Raw genomic sequence first — 15,467 nt, 5'->3', positions numbered from 1 at the left:
TTTTTGAGGATCTGGGGACCTATGCCAAATATTTTCAGTCTCCTGATGGGGAAAACGTTTTGTCGTGTCCTCTTTACGACTGGTTTGGTATGTTTGGACCATGATAGTTTGTTGGTGATGTGGACACCAAGGAACTTGAAACTCTCATCCTGCTCTACTACAGCCCCGTCGATGAGAATGGGGGCCTGTTCGGGTCCTCCTTTCCCTGTAGTCCACAATCAGCTCCTTTGTCTTGATCACGTTGAGGGAGAGGTTGTTGTCCTGGCACCACACTGCCGGGTCTCTGACCTCCTCCCTATAGACTGTCTCATCATTGTTGGTGATCAGGCCTACCACTGTTGTGTCGTCAGCAAACTTAATGATGGTGTTGGAGTCGTGCTTGGCCATGCAGTCTCGAGTGAACAGGGAGTACAGGAGGGGACTGAGCACACACCCTTGAGGGGCCCCCGTGTTGAGGATCAGCGTGGCAGATGTGTTGTTGCCTTTCCTTACCACCCATCAGGAAGTCCAGGATCCAGTTGCAGAGGGAGATGTTTAGTCCCAGGGTCCTTAGCTTAGTGATGATCTTTGTGGGCACTATGGTGTTGAACGCTGAGCTGTAGTTAATGAACAGCATACTCACATACAGTACCAGTCAAAAGTTTGGACACACCTACTCATTCCAGGGTTTTTCTTTATTTTTACTATGGGTGGTTACTACATGATTCCATATGTGTTATTTCATAGTTTTGATGTATTCACTATTATTCTACAATGTAGAAAACAGTAAAAAATGAAGAAAAGCCCTTGAATGAGTACTTTTGACTGGTTGTGTGTGTGTGTGTGTTTTGTATTTTTATTTATGTATATGTGTTTTAATTTCTAAACAGTAAAACAGATATGTATGAAAATACTCTCAAATAAAAGGTGACGTTCTGTACGGTCCCCTCATATGAAATATTTGATCTCAAATCCAAAAGGGTGGAGTACTGTATATGGCCAAATGTACTTTTTTTTTATATATATTTTTTTAGCTTCCCTGTCCAAATACATACGGAGGGGAGGGTAAAGATGTTCTACTGTTGTTCTCCTCAAGTCAGGTTTTCTGGTGACACTTTGACAGGAAAAATAGAAGAAAATACACTTCCTTGTGTTACAGAAATCCATCTCCTGTTCTGGGACTCCGGTGGCTGCAGCAACTGTGGCACCTATTCTAACCAACACTGTTCCAGGCACAACCACTACAGGTAACACCACCCACACAGATCCTATTCAATTACATTTTAGCGATGAGTTTTAATATGTTATTCTATGAGGTCACCATTCGAGGACTCATATTTACAAAGAGTCAGAGAGTGCTTGATATAGGATCAGTTTATCCTGTTTAGATCATAATGAATAAGACGAATAACATGGACGTTTTTAAAGACCAACAGCCCCTAAAAATCGACTTAATTTAGAAAACGGCCTCAATATGAGTCAGAAACATTTATTCTACTGTCGAAATTGACTACAATGTGTAAATGGGATCGTTTTGGTCATGAAGTCAGTCTCATCCAAAACAGATTTTATTTAAAAAAAAACATATTTTTTTTAGGTTTGTTTGTCGTGACTGCGTCACAACGTAAATGAAAAGTTGGGTTTGTTTCAATCCTGCACACAGCATCAAGTAATGATCAATTCGGAGTGCAGCTGCATGTGACCCGATCGTAATGCCCGTGGTAAAGTTGGGTTCACTTTGGATATCCCTATGGGGCTAGTTAGGGACCATCGGTAAATTACAGTGTAAAGTTGGGTTCACTTTGGATATCCCTATGGGGCTAGTTAGGGACCATCGGTAAATTACAGTGTAAAGTTGGGTTCACTTTAGATATCCCTATGGGGCTAGTTAGGGACCATCAGTAAATTACAGTGTAAAGTTGGGTTCACTTTGGATATCCCTATGGGGCTAGTTAGGGACCATCGGTAAATTTACAGTGTAAAGTTGGGTTCACTTTGGATATCCCTATGGGGCTAGTTAGGGACCATCGGTAAATTACAGTGTACAGGTTACTGCCAAAATAATGGAAAGACTTGAGTAAATGATGGTTAGAAAGTATATTGAAAGCAGGTGCTTACACACCTGTGTAGTTCCTGAGTTAATTAAGCAATGAACATTCCATCATGCTTAGGGGCATGTATAAAATGCTGGACAGGCCATTATTTTAGCTACCATGGTTATTCCCAAACCACATGAGTGGTCACTGAATGGTTTGATGAGCATGACAACTATGTAAACCAGGGGTGGGCAACTCCAGCTTGTAGTGGACCAACGCCCGATTTAAAGACACTTATGTCTGTGTTTCATTTATTTTGTCAGGTACTTGTACAAGGTTTGACCAGGGTCTTTTTCTGGATCAAATTTGTGTTGTCACCGACCCAAAATTTTAGAGGCCCTCCTGTTAGCCGCAGTGACCAATATTTAGCTGTTTGAAAGCAAATTTCCTACAATTCTACACATTTGTCATAGTTCATGTTATCTGGGTGACTCAAACATTTTAAAAGGTCACTCTACTCCAAAATACATTTTAAATAAAATAATGCAATTTCTACCTTCCCGAAATCAGCCCAACTTACATGGGCTATTGGTATAATTTGTTTAAATTATTTTAACGTATTGGACCATGCATATAGCCTATGCATGGTCCGTATTATAATATGTGCTATTAGAAAATTAGCATTATCGCTAATGGCTATAAATAAATAGGCAAATCATTATCTAGATCCCAAATGTGATATTTTAACTAGTTTGCATCCTATTGAATGTATAACATGTTAGGGTAACTTGGGGTAAACCGCCACCCGGGGTATAACGCCCCCTGCCTGTACTTCTCACAGACACCCCTTCATGCCCCCCCCCCCCCCCTCCCCCAATACTTTCCCTGGTTGCCACTAATCTTGCTCAACTAAAAATGTAATCTGTCTCAGAACAATTTAAGTCACTCCCCAAAAAATGATTTTGAGGTTGGGTGGCATTTTACCCCCAAGTTACCCTACAATCGACCCCATGTTACATTTAGCCCCACTCTCCCCTTTTGCACTCACTCCAAACTTGTTTAAATATGCTGCTGATAAAAACGGGTACAGTTCACATATTTAGGAGTTGAGAAATGAGTAGGAATGGAAAGTTGGGATCCCTCTGAGGATTGGATGAGGCCATTAAAACGTCTGTTTTCCCCGCAATTGTCAGAATGCACGTTCCCCCCCCCCCCTAATGGCACTCGTAACTTGAATGCGCTTCGAGTGGAATATTGATCTGGCATAGGACACACAACAACAAGATGACTAGGTAAATAGATCAACTATTGGTTTAGTTTAATAACACCATTACATGACTAGGTAAATGTCTGGTTTAGTTTAATAACACCATTACATGACTAGGTAAATGTCTGGTTTAGTTTAATAACACCATTACATGACTAGGTAAATGTCTGGTTTAGTTTAATAACACCATTACACGACTAGGTAAATGTCTGGTTTAGTATATAACACCATTACACGACTAGGTAAATAGGTTGACTATTCTATAATGGGGTAGTGTGATTTATCTATTCATTACTCATTTTGTTTGCAGAGGAAAAGTTAATGTGGACTGTTCTAGCATCGTCAGATTTTGTATTTATTTTACGTCCCATATTTTGGCGTCGTTGCCGTGGCAACAGCGCCACATGTAAATGACTGCAGCAGAAACACTGCCTCAAACCAACTATAAATTCTAAATTCTATACACATTTTGAAAGCATTAAATGAGAACTAAAAGGTGTGCAAATGAAAATATTGTCTCATTTACATTGTGTAATTTATTATCTTTAATTATTTGTTACTTTTATTTATTTATTTTTAACATATTTTACCTACACTATTGGTTAGGGCTTGTAAAGTAAGCATTTCACTGTAAGGTCTACACCTGTTGTATTCGGCGCATGTGACAAATAACATTTGATTTGATTTAATGATCCCTAATAGCCCCGGAGATGGGCTATCCAAAGTTCAACCACTTTCGCCACGGTCGTACACTATTTGGCTAAATCATTTGGCTAACTCTTACCGTCTGCGAACACACGAGACCCACATCAAACCACAGCCCGAAACCAACTCGCGTTTGATTGGGCCGCTAACGTTTCTTAATGAATCAAATCTAAAAACAAGGCTAAATCAGGAAGTGCAGTCGCCCTTTAACGATTCCTCATTGAAACAAATGGTGTTCTCTGTCCCATGATCCTCTTTCAGGCACTGCGCCACACACCCAGGTGACCAGCGGTACTATCATCACCATGACGATGCCCTCCCACTCCTCCCACGCCACAGCACTGACCACCTCTACCATCCCAGTTGGTGAGTAACAGCTTGTTAACTGTAAGTAAGATGGCACCGGACAGATATGGCAGCTCTGCTTCTAGCTCCTAAGCAAACTTTGATTTAATACTCAGATGCATTGAAAGCTAGTGCACAAAATACTCAGACACATTCAAAGCCACTAGTGGGCTTTTTGCATTCATTATTTATTTTACATTTGGATGTCCCTTTAAAGAGTATTTCTATCTGTATTGTGTTGTATCAACAGCTAAAGTGGTGCCTCAGCCCATAGCCCACACCTCCCCCCGTGTCCAGTCAGACTACCTTGGAGAAAGGACCAACCTGATCCAGCCTATAGCCCACACCTCTCCCCATGTCCAATCAGACTACCAGCCCATAGCCCACACCTCCCCCCGTGTCCAATCAGATTACCCTGTAGAGAGGACCAACTTGATCTCCATCTCTGGCAACCGCTCGTCTCCTAACCCTGTCACCATCGAGGCCAGGAGTGACAACAGGCCGGTGCATTTCCAGTACTTCCTGCCTACTTTTTCTTCTTCTCCGTACCCCCGGACACACACCTACACCCCCATCGCCAGCTCCGTGTCCACCGTCAGACAGTACCCAGGTGAATTCTTGGGTACAAAAAAAATGTATCTTTTGAATTGACTTGGGAATACGTTGCCCAATACACAAAGAGTAAGATTGTGATCATGAAAAAGGAAACTATGACATATATTTTATATCACTATCATGCACACGCACCCTCACACATAAGGATGTCTCTGTTGGGGAAAGACTGATACATGTTTGATAGTAGTACTAGACACCCTCAAACATAAGGATGGCTCTGTTGCAGAAAGACTGATACATGTTTGATAGTAGTAGTAGAGACCCTCAAACATAAGGATGGCTCTGAAAGACTGATACATGGTTGATAGTAGTAGTAGACACCCTGACACATAAGGATGGCTCTGAAAGACTGATACATGTTTGATAGTGTCTTGATGCTGTATTGTTTGTCCTTCATGTTCTAATACTTTAATGTTACCCCTTCCTTGTGTTTATTGCAATAAATAATTATTAAAAATACATTTTAAAAATTACAAGATAATGATAGTAATAATAAATGTTTTGTTTATTTATTTTAATAATAATAATAAATAAAAAAATAATTAACAAAAAATAATAATAATTAAAAAATAAAATAGTGAATACCTTAAGGATCAGTTGGCATCATGTCCCAGGTCTGCTTTGACTGACACCCTCCTCCTCTCCTCAGTGACGCCCCAGACCCCTAGCTCTACTCTGCCCAGCCAGCCTGCTGTGGCCGTGCCCACTACCCTTCACCTCAACCCCATGCAGCTGATGGCCGTCGACAGGATTGGTTTACAGTCTGCACAAATCAGCACCCAGGGAATCCAGCCTCAACCAATGGGAGCCCAGGGCATCCAGCCTGCACCAATGGGAGTGCAGGGGTTACATAGCTCTGGTCCAATCGGCACACAGGGGATTCAGCAGGCACCAATCGCAGGGCAGCAGCCTGAGGCCAAACCATCTGGTAATCTACAGTATACTAACGCTAAACATGGCCCCATGAAGCAGCATATCATACTTTAAATATTTAATATGACCCAACAGGGACCTGAAAACACATAATATTGTACAAAAATATAGGTTTGGATAAAAGCATCTGCTGAAGGTGATGTTATTGAATGATAATTGGTCAAATCTGATGATGAGTATATGGCTGTACATTTGAACTTGTGTTCTGTTCGGTGTCGGTTCTACAGGGATGGTATTGGCTGACGGCAGCCCGTTTGTAGCTGGCCCTATGGGCAGCCCGTTTGGCGCCACACAGCCCGTTGCTACCATGGTACAGACACACCCCCAGGGCGGAGTTGGAGGCGGAGCGCTCACCTTGGTCTCCTCCCCTCGACCCAGCATCCTCCGCAAGAAGCCAGCCAATGAGGGGTGAGTCAATCAATCTGCCAGCCAATGAAGGGTGAGGTGAGCCTCTGAGCCCAGGGTCATGTTCATTAGGGAACTGTGTAATAAAAGAGTTTAGATAGGACTTCGTTGTTGTCTTCTGTGTCAGGCCTGCTGAACACCACCTACTGAACCAGGGCGGTGCGCGGGAACTTAGAGAGATATTTAAAACGTGTCAGAAATGTCCAGATCAACGAGCCCATGTCAGCTAACCTTTTTTTTTTTTTGCTCGTTTTTTTTTAAGCCCATATATTTTGTTGTAATGTTCAAGTCACTCAAATATCACATGAATACACATTAGACATGGCAAAAATGAAAATAATTTGCTTTAAAACTGCAAAGTGTTCTCTGCACCTCATGACAAAATGTGTAGAACTGCAAGAAATAAGCTTTAAACTTGCAAAAATGTTCTCTCCGCCAACAAGAGGAGGGGGGGGGGGGGGTGAACAGTTGGTGTCATGAACAGAGCTTGTACCCATAGAAATGGATGTGGTGGGGGCTGGGATGTTCCCCAATGTTGGAAGGGGGGGCTGAGTGAAACAGTTTGGAGAACCCCTGTTCAGAAACATCATCTCTCAAACACAAGCCCCACGTGCTAGTGAGTAGCCAGCTCGTCTTTTTATATTTAAAGTCTAGCCAACTTGGATCAATTTGCTCGCTAACAAGATAGAAGAGTTGAATAATTATGAATACACTCTCCTCCTGTCTGTCTCTTTAACAACACAGCCCGGGCACTTTGTTTACATGTTGAAATCAATCAATCATTGATTGTTGCGATTTGCGATTTGTTAGGCTGGGCGATTTTATCGCCCAGCCTAACATGTCCAAACTGTGTGTGCGTGTGCGTGTGCGTGTGCGTGTGTGTGTGCGTGTTTAGGTGTGTTGTCGGTAAGACTCTGATCCCGGCTATGCCTGGTGAGGCTCACAGCGGCAGAGTGGAGGGAGGAGTGAGAGGAGCAGGACAACCAAGAGCTGCAGGGTGAGCCTTCAGAATAATCATTCATTCAAAGCCTGGGTCATGCATGTCCTGTAATGAATATAGGCTGCCTCCTAGAGGACGCCCGATTTACCCAGATGGCATCCTACCTGGCTGCTTCGTGTAATGTATTGTTGTCTCTAACTTCTTAACCTTTGTGCTGTTGTCTGTGCCCAATAATGTCTGTACCATGTTGTGTTGCTACCATGTTGTTGTCATGTTGTGTTGCTACCATGCTGTGTTGTCATGTGTTGCTGCTACCATGTTGTGTTGCTACCATGCTGTGTTGTCATGTGTTGCTGCTACCATGTTGTGTTGCTACCATGCTGTGTTGTCATGTGTTGCTGCTACCATGTTGTGTTGCTACCATGCTGTGTCTTTCTGCCTTGCTATGTTGTTGTCTTAGGTCTCTCTTTATGTAGTCTATGTTATTTTTTTATTTTAATCCCAGGTCCCCGTCCCCTCAGGAGGCCTTTTATGGCCGTCATTATAAATAAGAATGTGTTCTTAACTGACTTGCCTAGTTAAATAAAATAAAAAATCCTAGATGGCACCCTATTGCCATTTGGGACATATCCATATCAGTATGACTCTAACATCTCTCTCTCTCTCTCTCTCTCTCTCTCTCTCTCTCTCTCTCTCTCTCTCTCTCTCTCTCTCTGTCTCTCTCTATCTCTCTCTCTCTCTCTCTCTCTCTCTCTCTCTCTCTCTCTCTCTCTCTCTCTCTCTCTCTCTCTCTCTCTCTCTCTCTCTCTCTCTCTCTCTCTCTCTCAGAGTGAATCTAACAAGCCTCTCTCTCTCTCCCTGTCAGAGTGAAGCCTAAAGCAGAGGTTCACATGACCATGGTGGCTCCTCCAGTCCTAGTCATGGCTGCAGTGGAGGCTCTACCCTCTCAGGGAAGAGCGGAGCGACAGACGGTCTCTTCCCCAGCCCAGCAGCATCTATCCCAGGCTATCCCCTCCAACCTGCTGGCCCCCCGTGGTCCTCCACCCCCCTCCCAGCCCAGCTCCACTGCCCACCTCTCTGCCCTGCCGGCTGCCATGGCCGTGACACCCACTGGCCCCGCCTCCATGGCCAATACTGTCGCCTCCCCCACCCAGCCCGCAGCCAGTAGCACGGCAGCATGCAGCGGAGGTTCCGCCCACACAGATGTCAAAATCAAGCAGGAGGCGGAGTCTATGGAGATGTATCAACCAGGTAACGTCTTTCTGTAATACCTCACTTCCTGTAATACCTCACGTCCTTTCTCCTTTCCCGTAGTCCTTCCTCTCGAGACCTTGTTCTCCAAAACGTTTTTGAGAAAGAGGCGAAGAGAGAGGATGTGAGGTAGGGTTGTGCGATTTTTTACGATTGCATCATCTAGCAATGATGGCGTCTAGATCGTGAGGTCACAAACGACGTTTTAGCATGTTTGAATTTGACTGCACCGCCAGAGTCTAGCAGTACACAGCAGGGTGACATGCAAATAGACTATTCCATAATTGCCAAAATGTTTAATACATTACACAGAGTAGAGGAACAGGGGCTTGAACAATACACCAAGTAAAGGAACAATACACAGAGTAAAGGAACAATACACAGAGTAAAGGAACAATACACAGAGTAAAGGAACAATACACCAAGTAGAGGAACAGGGGCTTGAACAATACACCAAGTAGAGGAACAGGAGCTTGAACAATACACAGAGTAAAGGAACAATACACCAAGTAGAGGAACAGGGGCTTGAAGGGGCGGAGAAACAGGGGCCTCGCATTGATCAGTACTTCTTGAGAAGCCATTCAAGTCAGTCGAATCAAGTGCAGTGACTGAAGCCAAACCAAAGTTGGTAGAATACCAGTATCCCTGTCTCCTGGGAAGCCAAACCAAAGTTGGTAGGATACCAGTGTCCCTGTCTCCTGAGGAGGCAAACCAAAGTGGGTAGGATACCAGTGTCCCTGTCTCCTGAGGAGGCAAACCAAAGTGGGTAGGATACCAGTGTCCCTGTCTCCTGAGGAGGCAAACCAAAGTGGGTAGGATACCAGTGTCCCTGTCTCCTGAGGAGGCAAACCAAAGTGGGTAGGATACCAGTGTCCCTGTCTCCTGAGGAGGCAAACCAAAGTTGGTAGGATACCAGGCTGTACTATAGTTACTAAGTGAAGGCAGGCTGTACTATAGTTACTAAGTGAAGGCAGGCGGTACTATAGTTACTAAGGCAGGCGGTACTATAGTTACTAAGGCAGGCGGTACTATAGTTACTAAGGCAGGCTGTACTATAGTTACTAAGGCAGGCGGTACTATAGTTACTAAGGCAGGCTGTACTATAGTTACTAAGGTATGCGGTACTATAGTTACTAAGGCAGGCGGTACTATAGTTACTAAGGCAGGCGGTACTATAGTTACTAAGGCAGGTGGTACTATAGTTACTAAGGCAGGCGGTACTATAGTTACTAAGGCAGGCGGTACTATAGTTACTAAGTGAAGGCAGGCTGTACTATAGTTACCAAGGCAGGCGGTACTATAGTTACTAAGGCAGGCTGTACTATAGTTACTAAGTGAAGGCAGGCGGTACTATAGTTACTAAGGCAGGCGGTACTATAGTTACTAAGGCAGGCGGTACTATAGTTACTAAGTGAAGGCGGTACTATAGTTACTAAGGCAGGCTGTACTATAGTTACTAAGGCAGGCTGTACTATAGTTACTAAGGTATGCGGTACTATAGTTACTAAGGCAGGCGGTACTATAGTTACTAAGGCAGGCTGTACTATAGTTACTAAGGCAGGCTGTACTATAGTTACTAAGGTATGCGGTACTATAGTTACTAAGTGAAGGCAGGCGGTACTATAGTTACTAAGGCAGGCTGTACTATAGTTACTAAGGCAGGCGGTACTATAGTTACTAAGGCAGGCTGTACTATAGTTACTAAGGCAGGCTGTACTATAGTTACTAAGGTATGCGGTACTATAGTTACTAAGGCAGGCGGTACTATAGTTACTAAGGCAGGCTGTACTATAGTTACTAAGGCAGGCTGTACTATAGTTACTAAGGTATGCGGTACTATAGTTACTAAGGCAGGCTGTACTATAGTTACTAAGTGAAGGCAGGCGGTACTATAGTTACTAAGGCAGGCGGTACTATAGTTACTAAGGCAGGCGGTACTATAGTTACTAAGGCAGGCTGTACTATAGTTACTAAGGCAGGCTGTACTATAGTTACTAAGGTATGCGGTACTATAGTTACTAAGTGAAGGCAGGCGGTACTATAGTTACTAAGGTATGCGGTACTATAGTTACTAAGGCAGGCTGTACTATAGTTACTAAGGTATGCGGTACTATAGTTACTAAGGCAGGCTGTACTATAGTTACTAAGGTATGCGGTACTATAGTTACTAAGGTATGCGGTACTATAGTTACTAAGGCAGGCGGTACTATAGTTACTAAGGTATGCGGTACTATAGTTACTAAGGCAGGCGGTACTATAGTTACTAAGGTATGCGGTACTATAGTTACTAAGGTATGCGGTACTATAGTTACTAAGGTATGCGGTACTATAGTTACTAAGGTATGCGGTACTATAGTTACTAAGGCAGGCGGTACTATAGTTACTAAGGTATGCGGTACTATAGTTACTAAGGTATGCGGTACTATAGTTACTAAGGTATGCGGTACTATAGTTACTAAGGTATGCGGTACTATAGTTACTAAGGTATGCGGTACTATAGTTACTAAGGTATGCGGTACTATAGTTACTAAGGTATGCGGTACTATAGTTACTAAGGTATGCGGTACTATAGTTACTAAGGTATGCGGTACTATAGTTACTAAGGTATGCGGTACTATAGTTACTAAGGTATGCGGTACTATAGTTACTAAGGTATGCGGTACTATAGTTACTAAGGTATGCGGTACTATAGTTACTAAGGCAGGCGGTACTATAGTTACTAAGGTATGCGGTACTATAGTTACTAAGGCAGGCGGTACTATAGTTACTAAGGTATGCGGTACTATAGTTACTAAGGCAGGCGGTACTATAGTTACTAAGGTATGCGGTACTATAGTTACTAAGGTATGCGGTACTATAGTTACTAAGGCAGGCGGTACTATAGTTACTAAGGTATGCGGTACTATAGTTACTAAGGTATGCGGTACTATAGTTACTAAGGTATGCGGTACTATAGTTACTAAGGTATGCGGTACTATAGTTACTAAGGTATGCGGTACTATAGTTACTAAGGTATGCGGTACTATAGTTACTAAGGTATGCGGTACTATAGTTACTAAGGTATGCGGTACTATAGTTACTAAGGTATGCGGTACTATAGTTACTAAGGTATGCGGTACTATAGTTACTAAGGTATGCGGTACTATAGTTACTAAGGTATGCGGTACTATAGTTACTAAGGCAGGCGGTACTATAGTTACTAAGGTATGCGGTACTATAGTTACTAAGGTATGCGGTACTATAGTTACTAAGGTATGCGGTACTATAGTTACTAAGGTATGCGGTACTATAGTTACTAAGGTATGCGGTACTATAGTTACTAAGGTATGCGGTACTATAGTTACTAAGGCAGGCGGTACTATAGTTACTAAGGCAGGTGGTACTGTAGTTACTAAGTGAAGGCAGGCTTATATGTCTGTGTTTACCCAGATTATCAAGATGAAATAACAATAGCCTACACTTGATACGGCTATAATATTCGTTTTTAAAATGTAGGCTAATGTAACTGATATCTGAGTATTTTTATGGACAAGAGAAACAACAGAAATCATTCTGCAGCCTTGACAAAAAATATAACTAGACCTAATACTGTTTTGAACATTTATTTAATGAGACTGTTTTTGGCTTTTGTAACAATTTTAAATAGAATGACATTATGCACCAAATTATACTGTATATTGCGTTCTTCCTGCCAATTGATCCCCCCCTCCAATAAAACATACATTTACAATCATATATCAATGACTGGACGATGTGTCGTTCTAGACATCGCCAAACCATAATGTGAGGATTCCAGGAAAGATTCATTGTGAAAGTTCACCAGTCTCATCTATCTTTCTTTAACAAGGAAATAAACCTGGTTGACATGCTCTGTACTGTAATTTATATGTCTGTCCCCCCTCTCCTATCCTCAGTGCCCCAGCCCTCGGCGAACTCGGGCCTCAGCACCCAGCCCCACCTGGCCGGGTCCCTTCACGGGGCCCCCTCCTCAGGGGACCTGGTTCCTGGTGCCTCCCCCAGGAAGAAGCCTCGCAAGCAGCAACACGTCATTTCCACAGAAGAGACTGAGATGTTGGAGACCAACAGTACAGATGAGGACAGGGCTATGGGCCACAGGCCCCTGGGCAGCAGGGCTAAGAGGAGAGAGTCCCCTCCCAGGGAGTATGTGGGTGGGTGGCTACCTCTATACCATGCACAGTTGCACTCACCACGGTGAGGTCAAATTCCATTTCAGTCAATTCAGGACAGTCAAGTGACATTTCAGGTCGTATCAGTTCTGATACTAGTGCTTTGCTGTGATCTGTCTCAGATGAGGAAGGGGTACGTTACGTCCCTGTCAGGCCACGCCCACCTGTCACTTTGCTGCGTCACTATAGGAACCCCTGGAAGGCGGCCTATCACCACTTCCAGAGGTACAGCGACATCCGGATCAAAGGTCAGTATTGGTCCAATCAGAACGCTGAACAAAAACTTATGCTCTTTTTTTTTTTTTTTTTTTTTTCTCTCACAATGTCATTTTTTCTGCATCTTATGAAGAGGTTCTGACTAGCAGACATAGTGTATTTGATTAAATATGTTCTGGAACGCATATAAGGTGTTATAAAGCAGGTGTGAGCCTTTATAATGTGTTATTATGAGGCTTCTAATACACTGCTCAAAAGAATAAAGGGAACACTTAAACAACACAATGTAACTCCAAGTCAATCACACTTCTGTGAAATCAAACTGTCCACTTAGGAAGCAACACTGTTTGACAATAAATTTCACATGCTGTTGTGCAAATGGAATAGACAAAACGTGGAAATTATAGGCAATTAGCAAGACACCCCCCAAAACAGGAGTGGTTCTGCAGGTGGTGACCACAGACCACTTCTCAGTTCCTATGCTTCCTGGCTGATGTTTTGGTCACTTTTGAATGCTGGCGGTGCTTTCACTCTAGTGGTAGCATGAGACGGAGTCTACAACCCACACAAGTGGCTCAGGTAGTGCAGCTCATCCAGGATGGCACATCAATGCGAGCTGTGGCAAGAAGGTTTGCTGTGTCTGTCAGTGTAGTGTCCAGAGCATGCAGGCGCTACCAGGAGACAGGCCAGTACATCAGGAGACGTGGAGGAGGCCGTAGGAGGGCAACAACCCAGCAGCAGGACCGCTACCTCCGCCTTTGTGCAAGGAGGTGCACTGCCAGAGCCCTGCAAAATGACCTCCAGCAGGCCACAAATGTGCATGTGTCTGCTCAAACGGTCAGAAACAGACTCCATGAGGGTGGTATGAGGGCCCGACGTCCACAGGTGGGGGTTGTGCTTACAGCCCAACACCGTGCAGGACGTTTGGCATTTGCCAGAGAACACCAAGATTGGCAAATTCGCCACTGGTGCCCTGTGCTCTTCACAGATGAAAGCAGGTTCACACTGAGCACATGAGCACATGTGACAGACGTGACAGAGTCTGGAGACGCCGTGGAGAACGTTCTGCTGCCTGCAACATCCTCCAGCATGACCGGTTTGGCGATGGGTCAGTCATGGTGTGGGGTGGCATTTCTTTGTGGGGCCGCACAGCCCTCCATGTGCTCGCCAGAGGTAGCCTTACTGCCATTAGGTACCGAGATGAGATCCTCAGACACCTTGTGAGACCATATGCTGACACATGCACATTTGTGGCCAACCTACAGAAACACTAACCTTGATGAAAGCCCCCAACCTACAGAAACACTAACCTTGATGAAAGCCCCCAACATAAAGAAACACTAACCTTGATGAAAGCCCCAACCTACAGAAACACTAACCTTGATGAAAGCCCCCAACCTACAGAAACACTAACCTTGATGAAAGCCCCCAACCTACAGAAACACTAACCTTGATGAAAGCCCCCAACCTACAGAAACACTAACCTTGATGAAAGCCCCAACCTACAGAAACACTAACCTTGATGAAAGCCCCCAACCTACAGAAACACTAACCTTGATGAAAGCCCCAACCTACAGAAACACTAACCTTGATGAAAGCCCCCAACATAAAGAAACACTAACCTTGATGAAAGCCCCCAACATAAAGAAACACTAACCTTGATGAAAGCCCCAAACATAAAGAAACACTAACCTTGATGAAGGCCCCCAACATAAAGAAACACTAACCTTGATGAAAGCCCCCAACATAAAGAAACACTAACCTTGATGAAAGCCCCCAACATAAAGAAACACTAACCTTGATGAAAGCCCCCCAACCTACAGAAACACTAACCTTGATGAAAGCCCCAAACATAAAGAAACACTAACCTTGATGAAGGCCCCCAACATAAAGAAACACTAACCTTGATGAAAGCCCCCAACCTACAGAAACACTAACCTTGATGAAAGCCCCCAACATAAAGAAACACTAACCTTGATGAAAGCCCCCAAACCTACAGAAACACTAACCTTGATGAAAGCCCCCAACCTACAGAAACACTAACCTTGATGAAAGCCCCCCAACCTACAGAAACACTAACCTTGATGAAAGCCCCCAACCTACAGAAACACTAACCTTGATGAAAGCCCCCAACCTACAGAAACACTAACCTTGATGAAAGCCCCCAACCTACAGAAACACTAACCTTGATGAAAGCCCCCCAACCTACAGAAACACTAACCTTGATGAAAGCCCCCAACCTACAGAAACACTAACCTTGATGAAAGCCCCCAACCTACAGAAACACTAACCTTGATGAAGGCCCCCAACATAAAGACACACTAACCTGTATGAAAGCCCCCAACCTGTAAAAACACTAACCTTGATGAAAGCCCCCAACCTACAGAAACACCTTGATGAAAGCCCCCAACCTACAGAAACACCTTGATGAAAGCCCCCAACCTACAGAAACACCTTGATGAAAGCCCCCAACATACAGAAACACTAACCTTGATGCTGGACAGCTAGCTAGCACTATCCATGGTGCTGGGTCCAGTCAGGTCTTTAACAGAACCATATAACTATCCATGGAGCTGGACCCAGTCAGG

General features: G+C 43.9%; 1 protein-coding gene across 4 annotated transcripts in view; it reads left to right on the top strand.

Annotated features, from left to right (window-relative positions):
- LOC129869463 (histone deacetylase complex subunit SAP130-like) overlaps positions 1 to 15,467 on the top strand; it is a 53,325-nt gene that overhangs the window by 17,379 nt on the left and 20,479 nt on the right. For all 4 annotated transcript variants that reach the window (XM_055943912.1, XM_055943914.1, XM_055943913.1 and 1 more), the window contains exons 10-18: positions 1,139 to 1,226; positions 4,249 to 4,353; positions 4,583 to 4,942; positions 5,597 to 5,875; positions 6,108 to 6,288; positions 7,181 to 7,282; positions 8,091 to 8,476; positions 12,391 to 12,645; positions 12,786 to 12,911. In XM_055943912.1, coding sequence (XP_055799887.1) covers positions 1,139 to 1,226; positions 4,249 to 4,353; positions 4,583 to 4,942; positions 5,597 to 5,875; positions 6,108 to 6,288; positions 7,181 to 7,282; positions 8,091 to 8,476; positions 12,391 to 12,645; positions 12,786 to 12,911 — 1,882 coding nt within the window. The remainder of the gene's footprint in view (positions 1 to 1,138; positions 1,227 to 4,248; positions 4,354 to 4,582; positions 4,943 to 5,596; positions 5,876 to 6,107; positions 6,289 to 7,180; positions 7,283 to 8,090; positions 8,477 to 12,390; positions 12,646 to 12,785; positions 12,912 to 15,467) is intronic.

The sequence above is a fragment of the Salvelinus fontinalis genome, chromosome 14 (assembly GCF_029448725.1).
Source record: "Salvelinus fontinalis isolate EN_2023a chromosome 14, ASM2944872v1, whole genome shotgun sequence".
Lineage (NCBI taxonomy): Eukaryota > Metazoa > Chordata > Actinopteri > Salmoniformes > Salmonidae > Salvelinus > Salvelinus fontinalis.
Note: the sequence above shows the minus strand (reverse complement) of the source record. Positions and strands in the feature narration are given on the sequence as shown.